Source organism: Nuphar pumila, chromosome 12 (assembly GCF_984573655.1).
Source record: "Nuphar pumila chromosome 12, dmNupPumi1.hap1.1, whole genome shotgun sequence".
Taxonomy (NCBI): domain Eukaryota; kingdom Viridiplantae; phylum Streptophyta; class Magnoliopsida; order Nymphaeales; family Nymphaeaceae; genus Nuphar; species Nuphar pumila.
This window is the reverse complement of record NC_143260.1, coordinates 107,028,468-107,054,189: the sequence shown is the minus strand read 5'-3', so window position 1 is coordinate 107,054,189 and position 25,722 is coordinate 107,028,468. Positions and strand designations below refer to the sequence as shown.

Genomic DNA, 25,722 nt, shown 5'->3' with positions numbered 1-25,722 from the left:
GGATCCATATTTGATCTGTATTCTAACAACTGGGTCACCGATTCAGGACTGCTGATCCACATGCCTCTTATGTGTTTTTGTCATGCATTTTGTGATTTTAATGCATAATTCCCATAAAAGAATACTTGTTATAAATAATATATGTTTTTAAATCATAAATATTAAAATTATGTATAGTTGAATACTTATATAGCTTAGTCATTGATGTCATGTGCTAAATTTAGTGATTATACAATATGAATTTTGATTTTTTCCATATCTTAACACTAGAAGATGCATAGTCCTAGCTCGTCCAAGTTAACGAGTCGACCCGCTGACTCGTGAGTTAAGGGTTGGGCAATCCGACTCCGAGTCACGAGTTTGTCAACTATGGTAATATTCACTCACGTGATTTTATGAGATCTTGCGTTTAAAATTTCTTTGGCATGCTCTTATGAGAAACATAAATACTTTATGTGATTGAGAAGTGTTAAGGTTAAGCGGGTTATATATATCTTGTTGTTTTTTGCAAATTTAAAATTATGCTCATAATTTTGTTCTATTGATATATAATCTTTATACTTGAGATTGTCTTATATTTTATATAAGGTTTGTTTATCCATGCATAAGTTTTTTTAGCATGTTTTTTTCATGCATGATTTGTCCCTTATGGGATTTTTGCATTCAACCTTGTGGGATTTATGATCTCTTCGATAAGGTTTACGAAGGATGCATTTTAATGTGTTTTTTAAAATATTATTAAAATAATTATTGAGTGCGCTTTTGTTGGCTTTCTAGTGGCCTTTGGGATTGAGGCATTTGTACCTTGTGGTTATGGTATTTCTTGTCTTATGATCCTTTAGTGAACATTATCTTACGTGTTTTTAACATCATGTTGACTTACATGGGGATCTATGTATTATGCTTCTTGCATACTTTCTCATTTATAAAACATCACAGTTTTATGATTGTATTCTATGTGTGCCCTTGTATGGGTTTTGTAAGTATGCCCCACTGTGGGTCCCATGGGTGAACTCCCTTGAGAGTTGCATTTTTGTGACTGTCCATTGTGTATTTTTTGGTGGACAATGTTGGGGATATCTGTAGATTATCACTCCTTTGCATACTTTGTTGAGTGTGCTTTTAAGTGGCCCTTTGTGCTTACCTATTTGCTTGTATCTTGCCATATGATTGCATTTATTGCATAGTATTACTAAACTTGTTTGAGGATTCAAATTCTTGTTATTTGACTTGATTTGAAGACTCTTGTACTTATTGCCTCTTTGTTTTGGCTTAGTTTATTCTTTTATCTGATGCATCCATTTTTGGCCTTTTCGAGGTAAGTTATGTGCACCTTGATGTTATGGAGACAGATATAGTTGTTGAGGTGAGTTATGTGTGCACCTCTATATTTTGTCAGTTTAGATTGTTGATTTATTAGTGCAATATTAGCGTTTTTTGGCTCTTCCTGACAGATATTTGACCTCTGGTTCTATGAGTTGTATTACTCAGTTGTTTATTTGGCCCTCGTTGTTTATTGGATGCTCGTATTGATCTTTACCAGTGATGGCTCAACTGCTATTAGCTTGTGACCATATTGGTCCTTATGGATTAAATCTCATATTATTGCAAAATTTATTTTTTTTATTTGAATATTTTTTACAAATCTTCTTGCTTATTGAGATCAGTTTGGTTTCATTACAGTATTTTTACGCAGGGTTACTGGAAGCACCATAGCATATGAGGAAGCATGCTTTCCCGAAGCACGTTTCGGAAGCACAAAACGTGGTGTTTCCGAAACATGCAAGGAAGCACCAAAAAAAATTGAAAAGCTCACTTTCCCCAAGCTTTCCCTTATTTTTTCATTTTTTTGTGTTTTTTTTTATTTTTCTTACTTTTTTCTCTTTTGTTGGCTTCCGGTTCACTTCCTAGGTCCCTTCTGAGACAATTCCTGGTTCGCTTCTAAGTCATCCTGCACTTCCCGCTTCCTAAAATTTTGGAAGTGTCTCGCTTACCACTTCCGCTTCCTGCTCCCGCTTCCTCGACTGGAAACTCTGTTTTTACCTCTTATTTTCTTCACTCTTCACTCTTCACTCTTCACTCTTATTTGAGTAATTTTTTCTTTGGATAAGAGATTTTGTTTATCAATTTTACAACCATGGTTATGGTGAGTTATGTGCACCCGTTGTAGTTGATAGTATTGATTGCAGTTTTACAACCATTTGTGAGGTGAGGGATGTGCACCTCTTGTGGTTATAATTGATATTTGACCCATAAGTGATCCTTGTTTATTCACACTTTTTGTGTGTTTGTAAAGCCCATAAGAGACATTGATCTCTTGTCTTATGAGCTGATACACTTAAATTTTGAAGATGTTGAGTTGGAGGTCAAAGAGGTAATTGCTTGTGGTGAACGAACTAGAGTTGAGATTTGCAAATATCATCTATTTTGTTATGATTTGTTGTATGTGGGATTTTTAAAATCTCTCTATGTATTTTCTAATCTTTTCCTTTGCCCATTTGCTCTTGCATGGAAAATGATTATTCATTGAAAAACTTTCATGCATTTTGTGTGCATTTGTTCATCAATAAAGAATATATTTTTTATGTTTGAGTGTTCTTGATTAGCTCTTAAGTGGTTTTCGTGTTTATACCGCTTTGAATGCTTTGTGCCTATTGTTTGAAGTGTGTGAAGACTTCTTGATTTCATTAAAAATGTGTTAATTACATGTTGCATATATATGTTAGAGAGTATTTGGATTTGTTCCATGTTGGCTATCTTGTATTTTTGTATGAATGTAATTAATTCCTCGTTTATTGTGAACTCCTTTGAGTTCTTACATTTGATATACATGTTGTCATGTTTTGCTTAGTATAATTAATGAGTTTTATCTTTATTTGAAATGTTTACCTAACCCTTTGGGACATTATTGTAGGATTGTTTATATCTTATTAATATTGTCTAATATGTGCTTGTCTTTTGGACTTTAGTGATCAAAATTCTACTATTTTCATAATTTATATTTCTTTGAAAAATATGTTGTTTTTGTTAAAATACGATGATCTCCAGGTTCACCTGTGCAAGAAAAGAGAAAACCCAATAATGGGAAAGAGGCTGCAGAAAAACAACACGTTAAGTGTTCAGCGTGTTTTCATTGTATTAGGGTATGAGTATTTAACTAATACATACTTTTAGGGTACAAAAATACCCTTTAATAACAAAAAGAATTACAACACTATGTTTGGATCTGGATCCGATCCGGTACAAAGGTCGGGTCCAGTCACTTCTTTTCAGCCTCCCTCAACTTGTGTATGGTCTTGAACCATGAACAACTTGCTTTTCAGAAACCAGAATCTGTCCTTTGTGAGCCCTTTGGTGAAAATATTTGCAACTTGCTCATCAGTTCGCACAAACATAGGCTCAATCTCCTTTTCTTCAACCTTTTTCCTGAGGAAATATTGATCTATCTCAATGTGCTTGGCTCGACTATGATAGATGGGGTTAAAAGACATTAATGGCACTTTGATTATCACACAGCAGAAGTAATCGAGTAATCGGTTCTCCCATCTCTGCTAGGAGATGTCTTATCCATGTAGCCTCAGCAGTGGCAGCAGCCATCGATCTATATTCAGCCTTTGTACTCGACCTAGCAACCGCCTTTTGCTTTTTACTGCTCCAAGACACCATGTTTGACCCAATAAAACTAGAATAACCAGATACTGACCGTCGTTCATCTGGGTCACCCGCCCAATCAGCATCAGCATAAATAATGATTTCATGGTCATCTTGATTTGATTCACTTTTCCTGTATACCAGGTCATCACCAACTGTACCTTTTAAATATCGTAGTATTCGCTTTACTGCCTCCATGTGCGGTGTATGAGGTTCATGCATAAACCGAGATACCTGATTAACCGAATACACTATGTCAGGTCTAGTAAAAGTTAGGTATTGCAGCATGCCAACTATGCTGCGATACCTAGTCGGATCCTCATATAAATCTCCTTCTTTAGAACTCAGTTTCTGATGGATGATACTGGGAGTTGCTAATGGCTTACAATCTTTCATGTCTGCCCTACTAAGAATATCCATTGTGTATTTGTGTTGAGTAAGAGTAAGGGTATCACATGTCTTATCAACTTCCACCCTAAGAAAATATCGTAGATCTCCCAGATCCTTCATTTTGAATCTCTTATTTAATAACTTCTTTACTTCCTCAATATGACCTCTGCAGTTCCCTGTGATAATAATATCATCTACATATATCAATAGAAGAGTGGTAACATCTCGTTCATTGTGAATGAATAATGAGTGATCTAGAAGAGACCGAGAGAAACCGTGCTTCTGTATTTCCAGTGAAAAACTCTCAAACCATGACCGAGAAGTTGGTTTCAATCTATATAGTGCTCTTTTCAACTTGCATACATACTGATTGGCATCTTGTTCTGCGTACCCAGTGGGTTGCTCCATATAAACTCTCTTTTAAGTCACCATGTAAAAAGGCATTTTTTGCATCTAGTTGGCTCAATGTCCATCCATGTTCAATGGCTAGACTCAATACAATACGAATGGTCCGCATCTTAACAACAGGACTGAAAGTTTCATCAAAGTCATGTCCTTGTTCTTGTGTGAACCCTTTAGCTACAAATCTAGCTTTATACCTTTCAATGCTCTCATCTGGTTTATATTTTATTTTGTGCACCCACTTTGACCCAACCACATTTCTATTTAGTGGTCTAGGCACAACTTCTCATGTACCACATTCATGTAAGGCTTCCATTTCTTCATTCATCGCTTCAATCCATCTTCTGTAACTCGCAGCTTGATAGAATGTGAGAGGCTCATCTTCTTTATTTATGGACGTTAGGAACAATTGAAAATCCAAAGAAAAGTTTTTATAGCTTACCCACCTGTCAAGCGGATGTCGGGTTCGGGTGGATCTCCTGACATCCAACATTTGTGGAGCGGAAGTAGAAGGACCAACATCTGTGCCAGGGATGGATGAGGGGCCTTTCTCACGCCGGGTGTAGACAATACCCTTATACCTTATTGGCTCCAAGTTTTGTGTAGTAACCTCTTCTAGTTGAGAGTCATCTGTTGATTCCCCACATACCTCTTCCTTACTGCAACCTATAGGACAATCATCCCTAGTATTGGAGAAGAGTTCTGAATTTAACCATGGATAGTACACCTCAACACTGGGACTTCGAGTAGCAACATGAAGGTTTGGATTAGCAGGTTGATTGTCAAAATTCATCTTGTCAAACACGACATTTCTTGATATTTTGACACGTTTGCTTAACGGATCATAGCACCTATACCCCTTGTAGTCTTCAGCATATCCCAAGAACCTGCACTTTAAGGCTTTGTCCTGAAACTTATTTCTCATTGAACCATCAATGTGAACATAGCAAACCGATCCAAACACACGTAATTCATGATAGTCGGGATGAATGCCAAATAAGGAGAAAAATGGTGACCTATTTTCTAAAATGGTCATGGAGAGCTGATTTATCACATGGACTGTGGAGTGAAAAGCTTATGTCCATAGGGTGATAGGAAGATTACTTTCATGCATCATGCTGATTGCACTCGCAACAATATGTCGATGCTTCCTCTCAGTAATCTCATTTTGTTGAGGTGTATGTGGGCAAGACACTCTTCTCTTTATCCCATTAAGATAAAGGAAACTAACAAAATCATTAGAAGAAAATTCACCTCCTCTATCACATTGGAAATTCAGAATGTTTGTAGAGAAATGATTTCTGACAAAGGAGTGAAATTTTTGAAACAATCCAAAAACTTCTGATTTGTGTTTCATAAAAAATATCCAAGTATCGCGTGAATAGCTATCAATGAAAATAAGGTAATATTTACTGCCAAAAACAGAAGCAATTGGGGCAGGACCCCAAACATCAGAACAAAGGGCATTGAAGCTCTCTTATTGATTGAATTGAAAGGCAAAACACGACTCTTACATAAGTGACAACTAGGACACTTTGTATCACTAGCTTTTGGACTCAGACTGGACTTAGGAATGAAATTATTCAAGACAAGTTTTTCAATAAAATGATGACCACAATGACCCAAACGACTATGCCAAAGAGTTGGCTTATTACATTCAAAAATGGCAAACACATAATCGGAAGAAACAAAAGATGGATGTTGATGAGGCTTCAAGGATGAACAGGCAGAATGAACTGAGAATGAGGGATCTTCTTGGAAGATGTACATGTTGCCTCGTCTCTTTCCCTCAGCGAATGTCTCCCTCGTGCGAAGATCCTTGACATAAACAGAAGAGGGAGTAAATTCAACTAAGGCATTAACATCATCAACAAGTTTTGAGACAGAAACAATATTCTTCCGAATATTAGGAGTATGAATAACATTTGAAAGATTAAGAGAAGATTTGTACATTGGTATAATGGCATTTCCAATATGTGAGATGGAGTGATGAGAACCATCTCCTGTGACTATGCTATTTTTTCCAACATAAGGAGTAAGATTCAAGAGCTTACCCGCATCACCCGAAACGTGGGTCGCGGCTCCGGAGTCAACGTACCAAATACCTTTATCATTTTGTTTCATATTCAAGGCTGCCAATAGCAACTCCTTTACTTCTCCATCCCTCTTAGCTTCTGTTTGTAGGGTTTTTCTCTTATTTTGAGGGTTGAAACAACAATTTGCTTTAATATGCCCTTTCTTATTGCATAGGAAGCAAGTAGCAATGGGCCTTTGTCCCTGTATATTGGGCGTTGGAAGCAAACCACGACCTCCAAAGGCATTTCTCCCTTGTCCTCCTCTTCCTCGAAAAGAATTTCCTCCTCTACCTCTACCATAAGTCAGACCGGTGGCCAGTGTTAAAATATATGTAATCAATATATTTATATATATTTATATAAATATATATAAATATATTTATCACACACTACCCGATAAGGGGTAGTTCTGTAAACTCGCCCAATAGGGGCATTGTAGTCTTTTTACTTTTCTTCTTTTTCCTTTTTCTTTTTCCTTTTTTTCTTATTTATTTTTTGTTTCTTTTTTGTTCTTTTTGTGCATTAAATGCACAGCCATTGGGGGGGCCAACAATGAGTCGTTGGGCCCCCAACAGTCACAATTGTGACCGTTGGGAGCCCAACGACTCCTTGTTGGGACTCCCAATGGTCCCTCTCTCTCTCTATTTTCTCTAACTCTCCCTCACTTCTCTCTTGCCTATAAATAAGTGGGGTCTCCCCCTTTGTAATGAGTGGCTTCTACAAGCCTCTTTGTGCCTTTATAAGAGTTTATGCTTTCTAGCCATTATTGGCTTTTGTGTATGTCCTCTTTTGGACTTGTTCTTTGATTTCTATGTGTGAATGTCCATTGTAGGACATACTTTCCTTTTCCGCATATTTCATTACATGGTATCAGAGCCTTGGTTGTGCTCTTGATTCATATAGCTAGTTTTCTAGTTATTCCTCTCTCTTGGTTTGTCTTTCATTCTTGATTATATGATGGAATGAGAACAAAAGATTGATCTCTCCTTCAAGCTTAATGGTACTAACTACATGATGTGGGCCACCGCCATGGAGAACAACCTCAAAGGTAAAAAGCTTTGGGGATATGTTATGGGCACCGTTAGGGAACCTCAACTTCAACTTACGAAAATAGATGGTGATCAAGAAAAAACTCTAGAAGGAAATGCTCGCATGAAGGCTATTGAAGATCACCAATCGAAGGTAGAAGATTGGGAAAGTAAGCATGCAAAAATTCCGCCTAGCAAATGAAGCATGGTTCTTTATGAAAGGTATGTATACCCAAAAAGACCTTGCTCGTCAATTCTTTATCCAAGAAAAAATCCGTACCATTAAGCAAGGTGAAATAAGTGTAAGAGATTATTATAGCACTCTTGAACCCTTATGGGATGAGCTATCCCTTCTTGAACCCAAATGGGTATCTAGTGAAGATGTGGAAATGAGAAGAAAACAAATGGAAAAAGAACACTTTTTCCAATTTTTACATGGGCTTAGGCCCGAATATGAACAAGTTAGATCCTCCCTTCTTCATAGATCTAAAACTGTTCCTTTGGAATATGCCATAGCCGAAATATGCCAAGAAGAAACACGTCTTTGCATGATTAAAGGAGGAGATGAAGTTTTTGCCGTGTCTAAACCCGGCAATCATATGAAAGCTTATAAGCCTCTACACTTTGGGAGGCAAAATAACTATAATGGCAATTAGAGGAAAGCCATTTGCCATCATTGTCAAGAACCGGGTCATATAAGACCTAATTGTCCGAAGATAAATGAACCTCCAAAAGGTAAAATTGCTATTATTGAAGAAATTTCACAAAAGAAGGAGGAGCCAATGAAAGGGAAAGAGTCCTTTTCTCTTGCTCAACTATCCGAAGCACTTCAAATTCTACTCAAATCGTTGTCAACTTCGGGAACAGCCATTGCCTCTTCCTCTCCTCCAAATATGTCTTCTTAGATTCTTGATTCTGGAGCATCCTTTCATATGACCCCTATTGAAAAAGGACTATCCAATGTATGTAGCAACTCCAAAAATCCGTTTGTTTCCACCGCCGAAGGTACCTCTTTGCAAGTTAAAAGTTTTGGAACTTTAAACTTTTCAAAAGATTTTTTTGTGCCAAACGTAAGGGTAGTACCTCAACTTAATTTAAATCTTTTATATGTTTCTCAAATATGTGATCATGGATGTGAAATCTCCTTCTCAACCAAGGATTGCTCTATATAGAATCTCCAGCTCGGGAAGCGGATTGGGTAAGGCCATAGGAGGAGAGATCTCTACTACATAAACAATTTGAAACTTCCCACTAACTCATTTTGTACTCATGTCCAAGATAAAAATATTGAAATTTGGCATCAAAGACTTGGACATCCAAGCTTCTCAAAAATGTACTCCTTTCCTTTTGGAAAGAAATTTTGTAATGAGAAACATTTTGTTTGCAAGAGTTGTATTTTTGGAAAAATGAAATCCACCCCTTTTCGAAATAGGACATTTGTGTCCAAAAGACCCTTTGAATTAGTCCATTTGGATGTTTGGGGTCCTTCTCCGGTCATATCAAAAGGAGGATACTCATATTATGTTACTTTCATTGATGACTACACTCGATATGTGTGGATCTATTTTCTTAATCTCAAATCCGAAGTTTTTAATTTCTTTAAAAAATTTCATATGATTGTCAAAAACCAATTTTCAAGTAATATCTCCATTCTTCGATCCGATTCCGGTGGAGAATATCTATCAAATGAATTTCAAGAATACTTAGAAATCAATGGCATTTGTCATCAAAGGTCATGTCCTAGGACTCCTCAACAAAACGGTCTAGCCGAAAGAAAGCATAGACACATCTTGGAAACCACTAGGACTCTTCTCATTTCCAAAGAAATTCCAAAATGTTATTGGGCCGAAGCCGCCTTAACTTCCACTCATTTGATAAATAGAATGATATCCTCATCTCTACAAAATATATTTCCATATGAAAAACTCTTTGAAAGAACACCCGATTTTAATAGATTAAGAATTTTTGGGTGTAAGTGTTTTGTCCTTACACATAAAAGAGATAAGTTATCTCCCAAAGCTATCGAATGTGTGTTCTTAGGATACGGAGAAAATCAAAAAGGTTTTAGGTGCTTCGACCCCAAAAGCAACAAACTATATGTATCCAAAGATGTTACCTTTTTAGAAAATGAGAACGGCTTTGAAAAAAATAAAGATATTGATGAAAGCGAATATGCTTTCTTATTTGATCTTCTCTCTCAAGAAGATGTGACTCCTCACGAAGAGGAAGTTCCTAATGATTTAGAGGATACTCCTCTTAGTAATGTTGAAAATGGAAGTAATAATTTTGAGAATAGATCTATTCAAACCTATGCTAGGCGTGGTCAAGAAGCTCCCATAAGTGCTTTAGAAAAATATTCTCAAAATTCCAACATAGAAGAAACCTCTTTAAGGAGATCTAGCCGAATCTCCAATCCTCCTAATAGGTTTGTTTCCTATGAGTCTCTAACACCTAAATATAGGGCATGCCTAATTGCATTACACTCTTATCATGAACCATCACACTATAATGAAGCCAAAAACATACCTCAATGGGTTGAAGCCATGAAACTAGAACTTAGTGCCCTTGAAAAGGCTAAAACTTGGGAAATAACTTCGTTACCCACTGGAAAGAAGTCTATTGGATGTAGATGGGTCTTCAAAATTAAAACTAAAAGTGATGGGTCATTAGAACGTTATAAAGCTAGGTTGGTAGCCAAAGGATATGCTCAAGAGTACGGAATAGACTATGAAGAAACCTTCGCTCCCGTAGCTAGAATGACTAGTGTTAGGACTCTTATTGCGGTTGCATCCGTTAAAAAATGGCCTATCTATCAATTGGATGTTAAGAACGCATTTCTTAATGGCGAACTAAGTCAAGAGGTCTATATGGATCCTCCACCTGGAGTATCTATTGGTGAAAATAAAATTCTTAAACTTAAAAAGGCACTATATGGGTTAAAACAAGCTCTAAAGGCTTGGCATGACAGATTTAGCAATGTAATGACTAGCTTAAATTTTCGTTCATGTTATACTGACACTGCGTTGTTTGTGAAAAGTGCAGGGTCCTCTGTAGTAATTCTACTACTATATGTTGATGATATGATCATTACTGGAAGTGATGAGCAAAGAATCCATGATATTAAGAAAATTCTAAAAGAAAATTTTGACATGTCTGACCTTGGTTTCTTAAGATATTTTCTAGGTATTGAAGTTGCCTATTCTCCCCGAGGGTATATTCTCTCTCAGATGAAACTTGCCGCTGACATTTGTTCCAAGTCTGGAATTTCGGATGATAAGAAGACAAAAACCCCTGAGATTATCAATGCAAAGCTAAGGCTGGAAGATGGGACACTTCTCTAGAATCCTACTCTGTACCGTCAACTCGTTGGGTCTCTGACATACTTATCCATCACTCGGCCAGACATAGCTCATGCAGTTCACTCCGTCAGTCAGTTTCAACATGCACCCACAACTGTTCACATGAGTGCAGTCTTAAGGATTGTCAGATATATTAAAAACACCATAACTAAGAGAGTTTTTCTTTCCTCTTCATCATCTCTTGATTTAATTGCTTATACAGATGCTGATTGGAGAGGAAATCCCAATGATAGAGTCTCAACCACTGGTTTTTGTGTTTTCCTAGGTGACTCTATGATTTCTTAGAGATGCAAGAAGCAGCACAAAGTGTCATTGTCCTCAACAGAAGCGGAGTATCGTGCAATGGCCACTACAACCATGGAGCTTGTGTGGCTTAGAAGTCTCCTCAGTGATATGGTCGTGGGGCCCATGCCACATCAGCGCCACCTCACATGCCACCTCAGATTATCTAACCGAGCTTACAAAAATGTCCCGCTAAAATGATATTTACCGAATATCGAAGTGGGATAAATTCTCAAGGGCAATTTGGTCATTCTGTCAGAAAGTGGGGACCTATATGTCATTTGTGGAGTACATTAGGGGTCAATTGGACCCGCATCCTTTCAAAGTTGCGGCAAAAATAACAAAAGTTTCTCAGTCGTGCACCGGGAGGGGGAGACACTCTGACTAGCAGGTCGACCAGGGGTATTTAAGTAATTTTCTGCACCAAAAAAAGGGTCTAGACCGCACACCATGGAATCCGATGCAATAATTAGAGTCCTCTCCCTTATTCATGAACAAAGGCTTGACTCTTTCAGCTAAATGACGAAATTACCCCCATCGGTAAATAAAATCATATTTGATAAGAATACCCTTTAGGTTTTATTTTTTGTCTTCTTTAGCACTCGGTCAAGGTCAGTGAGTAAGGTTGATATCAAAAATGACACAATGACCTTGACTAGTACAAAGTCAACATCAAACACTGAGGGTATTTTGGTCATTTGGCGAACATTCTAGAATTTGCAAAGTGGCAGTTTTGCTGCTGGCCTCAACAAAATTATTACAAATCAATCTTTTTTTTTATATAGTTGGACCAGATCCACTTGTTTGCCCAACATCATCATCTCAGTTCCTTCGAAGATGTGTTGCGATAACAAGAGTGTTATCTATATTACAAGCAATCACACCTTCCATGAGCGTACTAAACACATAGAGGTGGATTGCCACTATGTTCGAGATGAATACCTAAAAGGCACCATAGCACTGCCCTACGTCACATCCGAGTACCAGTTGGCGGACTTCTTCACCAAAGCCCTTGCTGCTCCTCGTTTCATGTTTCTTCTCAACAAGCTTTTGGTTGTATCCCCGTAAAGCTCGAGGGAGGGTGTTAAAATATATGTAATCAATATATTTATATATATATATATATATATATATATATTTATCACACACTACCCGATAAGGGGTAGTTCTGTAAACTCGCCCAATAGGGGCATTGTAGTCTTTTTACTTTTCTTCTTTTTCCTTTTTCTTTTTCCTTTTTTTCTTATTTATCTTTTGTTTCTTTTTTGTTCTTGTTGTGCATTAAATGCACAGCCATTGGGGGCCCCAACAATGAGTCGTTGGGCCCCCAACGGTCACAATTGTGACCGTTGGGAGCCCAACGACTCCTTGTTGGGACTCCCAATGGTCCCTCTCTCTCTATTTTCTCTAACTCTCCCTCACTTCTCTCTTGCCTATAAATAAGTGGGGTCTTCCCCTTTGTAATGAGTGGTTTCTACAAGCCTCTTTGTGCCTTTATAAGATTTTATGCTTTCTAGCCATTATTGGCTTTTGTGTATGTCCTCTTTTGGACTTGTTCTTTGATTTCTATGTGTGAATGTCCATTGTAGGACATACTTTCCTTTTCCGCATATTTCATTACAGCCAGCACATCCTGAGTCCCTGAATGCGCATGGGTGTCCTCAGAAAACCCTTTCAGGGTCATTTCATACTGCAAAAGCTTTGCACGTAGATCTTTAAATTTTGGAAGCTCTGGGAGACACAGCAAGGACGTCACCAGAACATGATAGTCTGACCCCAATCCACTCAAGGTATGTTGCACCTTGTCTTTATCACTGACGAGACATCCTACAATAGCCAGCTGATCTGTGATGCCTTTTATTTTATTCAAGTACTCCATAATAGACATCGAATCTTTCTTCAACATTTGAAATTCTCGCTTGAGAAATACGATTCTCGCTTCAGAGATCTGTGAATATGTCTGAACTAGCTTGTTCCATAGTTCTTTGGCTGAACAATCATCGGGAATGGCTACAAGAACTTCTTGTGAGAGTGTTGAGGTGATGTATGTCACTAATGCTTGATCTTTTTTCACCCAAGCAACATAATTTGAATTTTTGAGAAGAACAATAGATTGCGCCCCTTTATCGTCCTGCTTTTCCTGCAAAGTGAACTCTGGAGGGGGTGAGACTGATCCATCCAGATGACCAAAGAGATCCTGGCTCCTTATAAAAGGAACAATATCCTTTTCCAGGTCAAGAAATTTGAATTATTCAGCTTTTCAAACACTAATTGGCTAAGAAAGTTAGAGGAGAGGCCTGACTGTGGGAAAGTTGATTCCATTAGAAGATATTGTGGGAAGAAAGAGAAATTTCAAGAAAAAATTCTGAACCAAAATTTTAACTCACAAGAAACTCAGTTACTCGAATATTCTGTCCCCCCCCCCTCCTTTTTTTTTGTAGTATGACAGATATATTGTATTCGGGTATGATCAGAAAGAAAAATTGATCAACTAACTGAATATCAACATTAACGCAGTTCCAAGTTCCAGATTAAGTAGAAAGACGAAACGAGAATATGAATACTTCAAGATAAAGAATATTGCAGACTGAGATAGCAGAAATATGAATTTCAGAGAGTATAATATTCAGATCGACAGTAAAGAAAACTGACTATCAACAGAAAATGGTTCTAGATTAGGCAAAAAAACATGAAAGACAGGAATACGAGTATTTCGAGATAGCAATTATGCAAATTGAAGACTCACAAACATTAATTTCAGCAAGCATAGGATTCTGGTCGACTGCCAGAAACTGATGGATGTCTCTTCACGTTGAGAGACTCAAAAATGACGTCAAGAGACCCAAACGAGGACCCTTTGGTTTTCGAATAGATTAACTGATTCTGAATCTCTAGAGATTCAGATCTGAAGAAGAAAGTAAATCGGCTCAGAACTGAAACCGAGGAGGAGGAGGAAGGAGACGCACAAATAAATATGAAGAAGAGGTAAGGTAAGGAAGATGTTGACGTTCTTACTAGATTTGAAAACAGAGAAGAAAAGAGGGAGAAGACACAGAAATCGGGGTTGAGGAAAATCAGATCATCTTCTCTCTGTGGTCATTCCTTCTGGAAAAACAATCCCAGACCCAGTTTAACACTGCTCTGATACCATGTTAAAATACGACGATCTCCAGGTTCACCTGTGCAAGAAAAGAGAAAACACGATAATGGGAAAGAGGCTGCAGAAAAACAACACGTTAAAGTGTTCAGCGTGTTTTCATTGTATTAGGGTATGAGTATTTAACTAATACATACTTTTAGGGTACAAAAATAACCTTTAATAACAAAAAGAATTACAACACTATGCTTGGATCTGGATCCGATCCGGTATAAAGGTCGGGTCCAATCACTTCTTTTCAGTTTTATGGTTATGATTGTCTAAATGAGAAATTCTTAAAATTTGATTTTAAAGTATATTCTTTGTATCTATCTTAATGGCTATTGTAACTTGCTTGAATTGTTGCTAATGTTTATAATATTTTAGAATTATTGTTTAAGGTGCATTATCTTACTCGTTTTTTAAAAATTGTTTTGTTTATAGTACCTTTATGTTTTGTTGGGACTCTCTCTCTCTCTCTCTCTCTCTCTCTCTCTCTCTCTCTCTCTCTCTATATATATATATATATATATATATATATATACACACACTTTAATCCAGAGTTGTCAATCGAGGAAGCGGGAGCAAAGTACTTCCAAAATTTTAGGAAGTAGGAAGCGCGCGACAACTTAAAAGTGAACCAGAAATCGTATCAGAAACGAGAAGAGAAGTGAACCGAAAGCGCCTAGGAAGCAAGAGGAAAGCAAAAAAAGACAAAAAGAAATAAAAACAAGAAAAAAAGAAAAAAATAAGGGAAAGTGCACTTTCCAAATTTTTTTGGTGCTTCCCAACACGTTTCGGAAGTGCCACATTTCGCGCTTCCGAAATGCGGTTTGGGGAAGCGCACTTCTCCAGGTCCTATGGCACTTCCGGTAACCCTGCTTTAATCTGTGTTATACATATAACCTATAATTGTTTTTTAACTATTGTGTTAAAACATTTTCTTTTAAAACTATTTAATTAGGATATCTTCATTTGCGTAGTTGGAACCTTTGTTTTGTTCTCTCTATAGGTTCTTAAAGATGATATGGGTTGAGAAAAAAATTATGTTTTTCATGCATCATATTATGAAGGAGATGGAGATAGCCGATGAAGGCATTTGGTGAAGACTTGGATCCTTCCTTTTGTTTTTGTATTTTCAAACTTTCGATAATCACTCCATAAGTTTAAGGGGGAGTGTTAAAATGTATTGATATATATATATATATGGGTTAATATTGGCTACTAATGAAGGTACGCAACTAATGAGTAGAAATCACTCTTTTCTTGTAGATCAAATGTTACAGATGTGATCTACATGGTTTGTTTAGTAGGAAACTTGTTTTGAATCATGTGATTATGACAAGTAATTCGGTTTTAAAAGGGTCCAAAAATCAACGGCCCACAATGTGCCAAAATTTTATAATGCAAAAGATCACGTTTTTATATCAGAAAAGAACGATCCAAGGCTTGATCCTTAGCAAACAAACCACGCTGAACACATCTATGTGGTTATTGAGTCAATACAACTTGCACCTATGATTTCTACCTCATTAGTTTTGTACCTACATTAGTAGAAAATATTTACCCTATGTATATATATATATATATATATAATGATAGGGTGCTCCAGGTCCACCTAATCCCTTATCTAAACTGTTGGATTGTATCCAATCTAACGGTTTAGATGAGGCTGAAATTTTGATGGTCTTCCATATTTAATGGCTTCCAAAAAAATAAATGGAGGAAAAAGGGGCACTAAATTTAATGGTTTTTCATTATTAATGGTTCCCAAAAAATTAAATGAGGGTGGCATGGCTGGTGGAGTAAAGGATTTCAATGTTGAAAATTCTCTCTCATTTTATTTGCCACATCCTGCCATGACTTTCAAACCATGCATCATGTTGTCTATCATCAGTCCATGCATATGTATTATGCACCAATGTACAAATATGAACTAGAGATAGAGAAAGGGCAACTTTTTTTACAAAAAGCGAAAAAATGTGAGATGATAGACATGGAAGCATGCCATGCATGTATGAATATTTCACACACCCTTATTCATCATCCATTCATTTTATGCATTGATGCTATTCATCTACATGCATTTCATGCCCAAATATGGACGAGAGAGAGAGAGATAATTTATTTCATCTTTGGAATTCGGAAACCGCTTATCCTCCCTCATTTACTTTTCTCAAAGCCATTAATTATGAAAAGTTATCCCAATTTCAACATCTAATGTAATGAAGTATGCAGAAATGTAATACAAGAATGACAATGCATTCACAATATCCAATAATAGACAAGCACAAAGGCACAAGAGAGAGATAGTAAAGAAGTCCAAAGGGACAATGGAAAAAGCCTTCAAAAGGCTACACGCATAAAAAAAGTAAAGAGCTTTATTGAATGAGAGCTCACAAAGCTTAAAAATACAAGGAGAGAACACCCCTATTTATACACAAAGAGAGTAGGGAAAAAGGGAGCCATTAAGGGCTCCCACATGTTGTCGTTGGGAGCCCCCAACGATCATATAATGTGGAACCCCCAATGCATATTAAATAATTGAAAATAAAAGTAAAAAAGATAAAAATAAACTACCTATTAAAATAGTTGTTTCTAGAAACAACTATGTAAAATAACCAAAATACTCCTATCGGATATATATATATATATATGTTTATACATATATTTTAACACTCCCCTTAAACTTTACAAGGAGATGACCGAAAGTTTGCTAAAAAGAAAAATAAAACGGGGAGCAGGAAGAGCTTTAGTGAAGAAGTCCACCAACCAATACTCTGATGTGACATATGGCAGTGCGTTCCTCTCAGATATTCATCACGTATATAGTGGCAGTCCATCTCTATATGTTTGGTGCGCTCATGGAAGGTGTGATTGCTGACAATGTAAATTGCACTTTTGTTATCGCAGCATAGTTTCGAAGGACCGGAGATGTCTACACCCATATTTTTTAGAAGACTTCGTAACCAAACGAGTTCCATAGTAGTAGTTGTCATAGCCCGGTATTCAGTTTCAGTAGAGGATAGCAAGATTTTATGTTGCTTCTTGCATCTCCAGGCAATCAAAGAATCTCTTAAAAAGACACAAAAAACAGTAGTTGAGATTCTATCATTAGGGTTTCCTCCCCAATCAGCATCAGTATAAGCAAGTAAATTTAATAAAGAGGATGAGGATAGAAATAGCCCTTTAGTGATGGTATTCTTGAGGTATCTGACGATTCTTAGCATAACACTCATGTGAATTCTTAGCATAACACTCATGTGAACAGTTGTAAGAACGGCATGGGCAATATCTGGTCTGGTAATGGTCAAATAGGTAAGAGAGCCAATGAGTTGTCTGTAGTGTGTGGGATCTTTTAGAAGAGTCTCATCCTCCAGTCTTAATTTAGCATTGATTACTTCAGGAGTTTCCACCTAATTATCATCTGAAATTCCAGATTTAGTATATATATATCTGCAGCAAGTTTCATTTGAGAAAGTATATATCCGTGTGGAGAGTATGCAACTTTAATTCCTAAAAAATATCTTAAGAATCCTAAGTCAGACATATCAAAATTATCTTTTAACATATTTTTAACATTACGAATACCAATTTGATCATTCCCTGTTATAATCATATCATCTACATAGAGTAGAAGAATAGCAATACTAGTTCCTGCATTTTTCACAAAGAGAGCAGTGTCAGTATAACATGAACTAAAAGCCAGACTAGTCATGACATCACTAAATCTATCATACCAAGCCTTGGGAACCTACTTAAGATCATACAATGCTTTTAAAAGTTTAAGAATTTTTTCATGTTCAATGTTAAATCCTAGCAAAGGATCCATATAGACTTCTTTAATTAGGTTTCCATTAAAGAAGACATTTTTAACATCCAATTGATATATAGGCTATTTTTTAGTTGATGCCACAGTTATTAGGGTCCTAACACTAGTCATTCCAGCCACAGGTATAAAGGTTTCCTCATAGTCAATATCTTATCCTTGTAAGTATCCTTTAACTACTAATCTTGTTTTATATCGTTTTAAATTTTTAGTACTTTTAGTTTTAACTTTAAAAACCCACACACATCCAATAGGTTTCTTGTTGAGAGGAAGGTTAACCATGGTTGCCAGTTGAGGAAGCGGGAAGCGGGAGCGGGAAGCGAGATACTTTCAAAATTTTAAGAAGCGGAAAGCGTGGGACCACTTAGGAGCGAAGCGGGAAGCGTCTCAGAAGCGACCTAGGAAGTGAACCGGAAGCGATCTAGGAAGCGAGGGGGAAGCAAAAAAAATACAAAAAATACAAAAAAAAAATGAAAAAATGGAGAAACCGTGGAGGAAGCGCGAGGGAAGCGTGATGGGAAGCGTGCTTCCCATTAAAGAGAAGCATGCTTCCCATTTAAAAATGGCACTTCCCCGCACGTTTCGGAAGCGCGACGTTCCGCGCTTCCAAAACGCGCTTCGGGGAAGCGCGCTTCGGGGAAGCGCGCTTCCCCACTTACCTAGGCGCTTCCGGTAACTCTGAGTTTAACTATTTCCCAATTGTTAGCTTTCTTAAAAGCATCTAGTTCTATATTCATGGCTTCAATCCAATGTGATATATTTTTTGCTTGATTATAATGTGCGGGCTCATGATGGGAGTGTAAAGTTATTAAGCAAATCCTATAATTAGGTGTTAGTGTTTCATAGGACACAAACCTATTTGGTGGAATGGATTCTCTAGTAGATCGTCTAAGAGAGGTCTAGAGACTCATTGTTTTGAGAAAAAATTTCTAAGGCACTAATAGGTTTATTTTACTCACGCTGAGTATAAACTTGAAGATTTTTAGAATTATCAATGATGCCATCAGTACTCAGTGACATTTCAATATTAGAGTTTTCATGATGTGTGTCATCTATGATTTCAAAATGATTCAACGAATCATCACTAGAATGCATATCTTCCGTTGGAGAAAGATCATATAAAAACATGTAGTCAATTTCATTTTTCTTATCAAGATTTTCAAAACCATTTTCATCTTCTAAGAATGTCACATTTTTTAAAACATAAAGTTTGTTATTTTTGAAATCAAAGCATCTATATCCTTTTTTATTTTCACTGTATCCAAGGAAAACACACTCAATTGCTTTTGAAGACAACTTATCACTTTTGTGTAAAAGTACAAAGCATTTGCAACTGAAAATGCGTAAGCGAATGAAGTCGGGTGCCATGTTGAGAAGTTTTACAAGGAGAGATATTTTTCAAAGTGAATGATGGCATACGATTTAATAAATAAGTGGAGGTTAAAACGGCTTCAGCCCAAAAAATTTTGGGGATATTTTTAGAAGCAATGTTCTAGCGGTTTCTATAATAAGCCTATATTTTCTTTCCGCTAGCTCATTTTGTTGAGGTATTCTACGACACGATCTTTGATGACAAGTTTAATTTATCTTTAGGTAATTTTGGAAATCATTAGATAGATATTCTCCACCCGAATCGGATCTAAGAATAAATATATTGCTTTGAAATTGATTTTTAACTTTTATGCAAAACTCTTTGAAAAAGAAGAAAACTTCTGATTTAAAATTAAGAAAATAGATCCATACATACCTAGTAAAGTCATCAATGAATGTTACATAATATGAATAACCACCCTTAGACAAAACCAGAGATGGACTCCATACATCCGAGTGCACCAATTCAAAAGGTCTTGTTGAAACAAAGGTTCTAGTTGGAAATGAATAGATATCATTTTTCTAAGAATACAATCTTTGCAATTCATATCTTTTTCTTTACAAAATTTGTTCCTAAAAGACACAAAACATCTATTAGATGAGAAAGATATTTCATATCCATGGTCGGCAATTTAAGAAACCGAAAAAAGATTTAAGTTTAGTTTTGGAACAACTCTAACTTTTCGGACAAAAAACTTTTGAGAATTTTTGAGATCCAGTGTTCCTATACTTTTTATCTTTAAAAAGGTCCCATCAGCTGTAGAGACACAAGATATTTTTGAATTAGTGCATACATCGATTAAAGCATTTTCATGGGGAGTCATATGAAAGAATGCTCCCAAATCTAAAATCCAAGAATACGTATCGGGTGGTGATGGCAATGGCGGCACCCGATATAGAGGAGGTAGCTTTGAGGATTTGTTGAAGAGCCATGGAAATTTGTCCAAGTGTATCTTTAAGATCTCCACTCTTGCCTTCATCTTTTTTTTTTTTTGTAGTTGATTATTCAACGGAAGCAACCTTATACTTGAAAGTTTCATTCAATTTTGGGCAAGCGGGTTTAATGTGACCCGACTCATTACAATGATGACAAACGATCATCTTCCTACCTCCACCATAGTTATTATTGTTGGTATAGTTACCTTGCCTCCCAAAATGTGGAGGCTTATATGTTTGAACATTGTTGCCGGGTTTAGACATGGCTAAGACCTCATCAACAATCTTACTCATGCCAAGCCGAGTTTCTTCTTGAATAATTTCGGCAATAGCATCCTCAAAGGAAGAAGAGTAGATCTATATAGAAGGGAGGATCTAACTTGTTCAAACTCGGGATGAAGACCAAATAGAAATTAAAAAAACCTTTCTTGTTCCATTTGCTTTTGCCTAAGTTACACGTCCTCAATGGCAACCCACTTAAGCTCTAAGAGTACTAATTCATCCCATAGAGGATTTAAAGCATTATAGTAATTTTGAATGCTTAAGCTCAAAAGGTCTTACAAGACACTGTTTCTGGAATCTGAAGAACAAGTTGCACATGGTTCACTCCCATGCACAACTTGAGGGAGGGTATTAGAATATGGATTGGATATGGATCCGATATAGGATCCATATCCATTCACGAGTTTTGTTTTGTATTTTAATGTAACATGTGCAACTAATGAAGGGCACCTTTCTCATTGTAAAATGATTGTAACCCTATTAAGCCTAATGAAGTATTACTGCAGCAAACAAGTTAATTGTGGCTGCCGATTTCTGAAAGCTCCCTCCTTCCCTTCATCCTTTCTCGTGCTTGCAGCAGAACACGTCTGTTCATAGGTAAAATTAACAGAGAACACCTCTATTTATACACAAAGAGAGTGGAGAAAAAAGGAGCCATTGGGGGCTCCCACGTGTTGTCGTTGGGGAGTCCCAACGACTATAATGTGAGACCCCTAATGCATATTAAATAATTGAAAATAAAAGAAAAGAAAAAATAAAAAAGATAAAAATAAACTACCTATTAAAATAATTATTTCTAGAAACAACTATGTAAAATGACCAAAATACCCCTATCGGGTATATATATATATATATATATATATATATATATATATATATATATATATATATATATATATATATATATATATATATATATATATATATACATTAACATCTAAACTATGTCACATGGGTGCGGGTGCGGCACTTTCAAAAAACCTAGGTGCGGGGGTGCAGGGGTGCTGGGGTGCGGAAAAAATATAAAAAATTATATATATATATAAAGTCCAAAAGTTGGACATAAATGACCCTGGGTGCGTTGACTGCACCCAAGGTCAGGTTGACCGCATCGGGTGCAGGTGCGGCACCTAGTTGGAAAATCCCTGTGACATATAGGACAAAAAAAAATTTCTTGGCAATTTTTTTTTAAGTCCGAAAATTGGACCAAAATGACCCTGGGTGCGTTAACCACACCCGTGTCGCGTCGCGTGGATGCGGGTGCGGCACCCTGCTAGCCGAATCCCTGTGACACAGCATCTAAACCATTGGATTAGAAACAATCCAACGGTTTAGACAAGGGAGTAGCGGCTCCGAGAGCACCGTGTGTGTGTATATATATATATATATATATATATATATATATATATATATATATATATATAGAGAGAGAGAGAGAGAGAGAGAGATACTTGAGTATGTATAAATATTTATACATGTACCTATATGTATACATACTTGAGTATGTATAAATATTTGTATATGTATGTGTGTACATATATATTATATATGTAAATATTTGTAACAATTTTTCTCCTTTTTCTTTCTTTTTTTTTTGTATATCGGTTCTTTTTGGAATAGTCAACATAGAGTTGACTAGTCAATGGAGCTGTTGGAGCAGTCCAACAGCTCTATTTGAAACTACCTCTTGTGTATAAATAGGGGTGAAGCTCCCATTGTTCCTTTGATGCTCTTCTAAGCATTCTAACTCCTTTGTGAGTTTTATTATGAATAAAATATTATTATTTTTATTATTGTTGTTCTTGCTCTCATGACTTAGTGCTTTGTATTGCCCATAATGGCTGTTTGTATTGCCTATGTTGGCTCTTTTGTATTTCTCTTGCTTTCATGACATGGGTCCCATAGTGGCTGTTTGTATTGCCTATGTTGGCTTTTTGTACTTCTCTTGCCTTCATGACACTTTGATGGAGGCCATTCTGAAATAATCTAAAAAAAACTTAGTTTGAATACCTCAAGAAACAAACATATGCAACTCACTTCCTCGTATTTCATACCTAATCTAAACCAATCTGTGACATTTCAGTGTTATTCGAGTAATCTCATTAAACACACACTGTAAACAAAAAATATAAAATATCAATGATTTATTGATAAGCTGAACTCTAATATACATCCTGCATTTTCTTAAATGTAAAGAGTAGAACATCATGAACAAATTGCAATGCAATAAAACACTCTTCCCTTGACAATCCAAGTCAAACGAAAAAATAATATTCACACTCAAATTTTCCTTAGTCTTAACTCTTAGTCACCTGATAAAACATTAATGAGATCCCTGCATCAAAACCATAACTTGATAGCACAACTTTGTTAAGTAGTATCATGCTGCAAGAACAGACACAATAAGACAACCCTGAAATAAGGGCTTGGGATTTTCTCTCTGTTCCATGCAGTCGTTTTTCATCATCCTTCTCAACCAAACCACCCTGATCATTATCATCCGCAAATGGAGCATGGACAATGGGTAACCTGCATATAAGAGTACCAACAAGGAGAAATGTGGGTAGGCCATTTCAATGTATGATATATGACAAAAAACATTCTTTTAAATTATTAGCATCTTTTACTCAAACCCTTGGCAAAGATGCTGCTTCAATACCATCCTACCGTCAAACTTAAACCCAGGAAAACTTATGTTCCTTTCTTTCTTTTTCTTTCTTTTTCTTTCTTTTTCTTTCTTTTTTTCTCGGTAAAACATGGGGTTTCAACCAGAACACCAAAATTACCAAAAAAACAGAAAAAAAAAATAGTTGTACATGCTAAATGGGTGTGATCACCACGGATTAACTGAAAACCAGTTTCTAAACATTTAAACTCAACACACAGGTGCACAAACATCACGGACACCAACACACGTATACATGTGCATGCATCTGTGTGCATGCCGGTATATATATATATATATATATATATATATATATATATATATATATATATATATATATATATATATATATATATATATATATATATATATATATATATAGAGAGAGAGAGAGAGAGAGAGAGAGAGAGAGAGAGACCTACTACTAGTTCCTCTTCTTGCAGCATTTGTTGGAATACTGACTGGCTTCTGGAAACTGTTAAGGATCTTGTAAACTATGCCATTCCTCTTTTGTTTGGAGATTGTGCCATTCACAGTGCTAAATTCAGACCCCTCAACATCACGGTCATCTGATGCAACATTGAAAGACATGACACCTGCCCAACGAAACTAACAAACTTAGAATTCAGCAGACTGCTAAACAACCAATCACTGACTTAAGGGCTTAACCTCTACATACACCTAGGAAATAATCTAGGATAAATGTTAAGCACTTATGTTCTAGTTAATACATCTAGCACCTAGACAGGAATGACACACATTTCACAATGTTGCTTCATATAATCTTAATTAGATAATATTAGTTGCAAAACCAATTACTATGGCAGGCTCAGCATTTGGTTTAACACTGGCCCCTATATCTAGCAAGATACATGACAAGTTTACTGATACCCCCACCAAAGATATGCTGGCAAAAACAACACCAGCTGACATCTTCCTGAAAAATAAGAACTAGAAGAAGATTAAACAGGGGCACCCCAAATATTAATCTGTTGAAACACTTTCGGCTTTTATCTCTTGAACATCACTCAATAACGGCACTAGCCAACAGCCTATACATTAAAAATTCTCTCTTATTTATATCGGTCAAACTAAAACATGACATATTTGAGCTAGCAAAGAAAGCTCAACAAATAAGGCTTCAGCAAGTTCCTGATACATGCAACAATACGCAGATGCTATCTAACTGTAACTGCTTGCAAAGGAACATGAATGCTCACGTTATGTAAATGACAAAATTTAAAGGAAGAAAGCTTTTAAAGCAATGTAACTTTGCTGCCTACAATTTCTGGTAATAAACAAGTAGCTCTACACATTAGAACAGATGCAACAATCAGAGAAAGAACTCATTGCATATTTCACACCAGTACAGAGATTTTGAAAGAAAATCATTCGAAACCAACCTTAAATTCAAGTAATCCGCACTGCTACCGAAAGCCAGCAGCCGACGGAGAAACGACAAACCTCAAAACTCATTCCATTCCAAATACAATAGGCGATTAAGAATACTACTCCACTGAGCTGCTCGCAGCACCATATCCCATACACAGAACCTTCTTAAAGCGTTCTGGGTTTCACTATCTTCAGGAAAGTCAAATCTCATCAACCTCCACAACCCACCGGATTCTCAACCCTATAAATAGTAAGAAAACGTCATCGATCAAAAAGACCCGAAGATTCCGATCACCATTTACCCCGATCAGGAAACCGCAATTACGATAGTGCATTCAAAGCATTAATGATCTCAAAAAAGGAAAGCAATTCATCACAACTACGGTTCCGCACATGCAATGTTTACGAAAAGAGACTCCAATTCTTAAATTCCATCACATACAGAGGGCCAAAACGTCAATTCCTCCAAAAAAAATAGGCCAAAAACACGGAAAAAACTCAACTAACTACCATAAATTTCACCACGACGAGCCTTCAAGGCCATCGTGTAGATAAAATCAAATCAAAATAAATTCATCAATTCTTTGAAGAAAACCCAAAAAATCAAAGAATTACAACATCGCCACGAATTACCATATTCACCACGGGATGAAGGGATCCAGATCGTAATCGGACGATTTCTAGAACGAATCGAGCAGAAATTCTAGGGCAGAAAGCCGATTGAAGGCTTTAAGGATGATGATGATTATAATGATGAAACGAACAACGCGGGAGGCACGGATCTGGGGTTCGGAATCCGAGGCAAAAGCAGAGCTTCCTCGAGTGAAGGAGCCTCATGCTCATCTTTAATGGCGCGACGAGAGCGCTAAACCTTTAAATTAAAATTTGAACGTGGATCCCTAACCAGAAACAACGGCAATTAAA

At 36.6% G+C, this 25,722-nt stretch overlaps 1 protein-coding gene across 1 annotated transcript in view; it reads right to left on the bottom strand.

Annotated features, from left to right (window-relative positions):
• Nucleotides 1–25,479, bottom strand: part of LOC149821503 (GDP-mannose transporter GONST2-like) — a 42,181-nt gene extending 16,702 nt beyond the window's left edge. The window contains exons 1-4 of the mRNA XM_089981961.1: nucleotides 25,432–25,479; nucleotides 24,810–25,039; nucleotides 23,825–24,002; nucleotides 23,054–23,270 (exon numbers count right to left, since the gene is read on the bottom strand). Coding sequence (XP_089838087.1) covers nucleotides 23,054–23,270; nucleotides 23,825–23,997 — 390 coding nt within the window. The 5' untranslated portion in view covers nucleotides 23,998–24,002; nucleotides 24,810–25,039; nucleotides 25,432–25,479. The remainder of the gene's footprint in view (nucleotides 1–23,053; nucleotides 23,271–23,824; nucleotides 24,003–24,809; nucleotides 25,040–25,431) is intronic.
• Nucleotides 25,480–25,722: the final 243 nt, after the last annotated feature.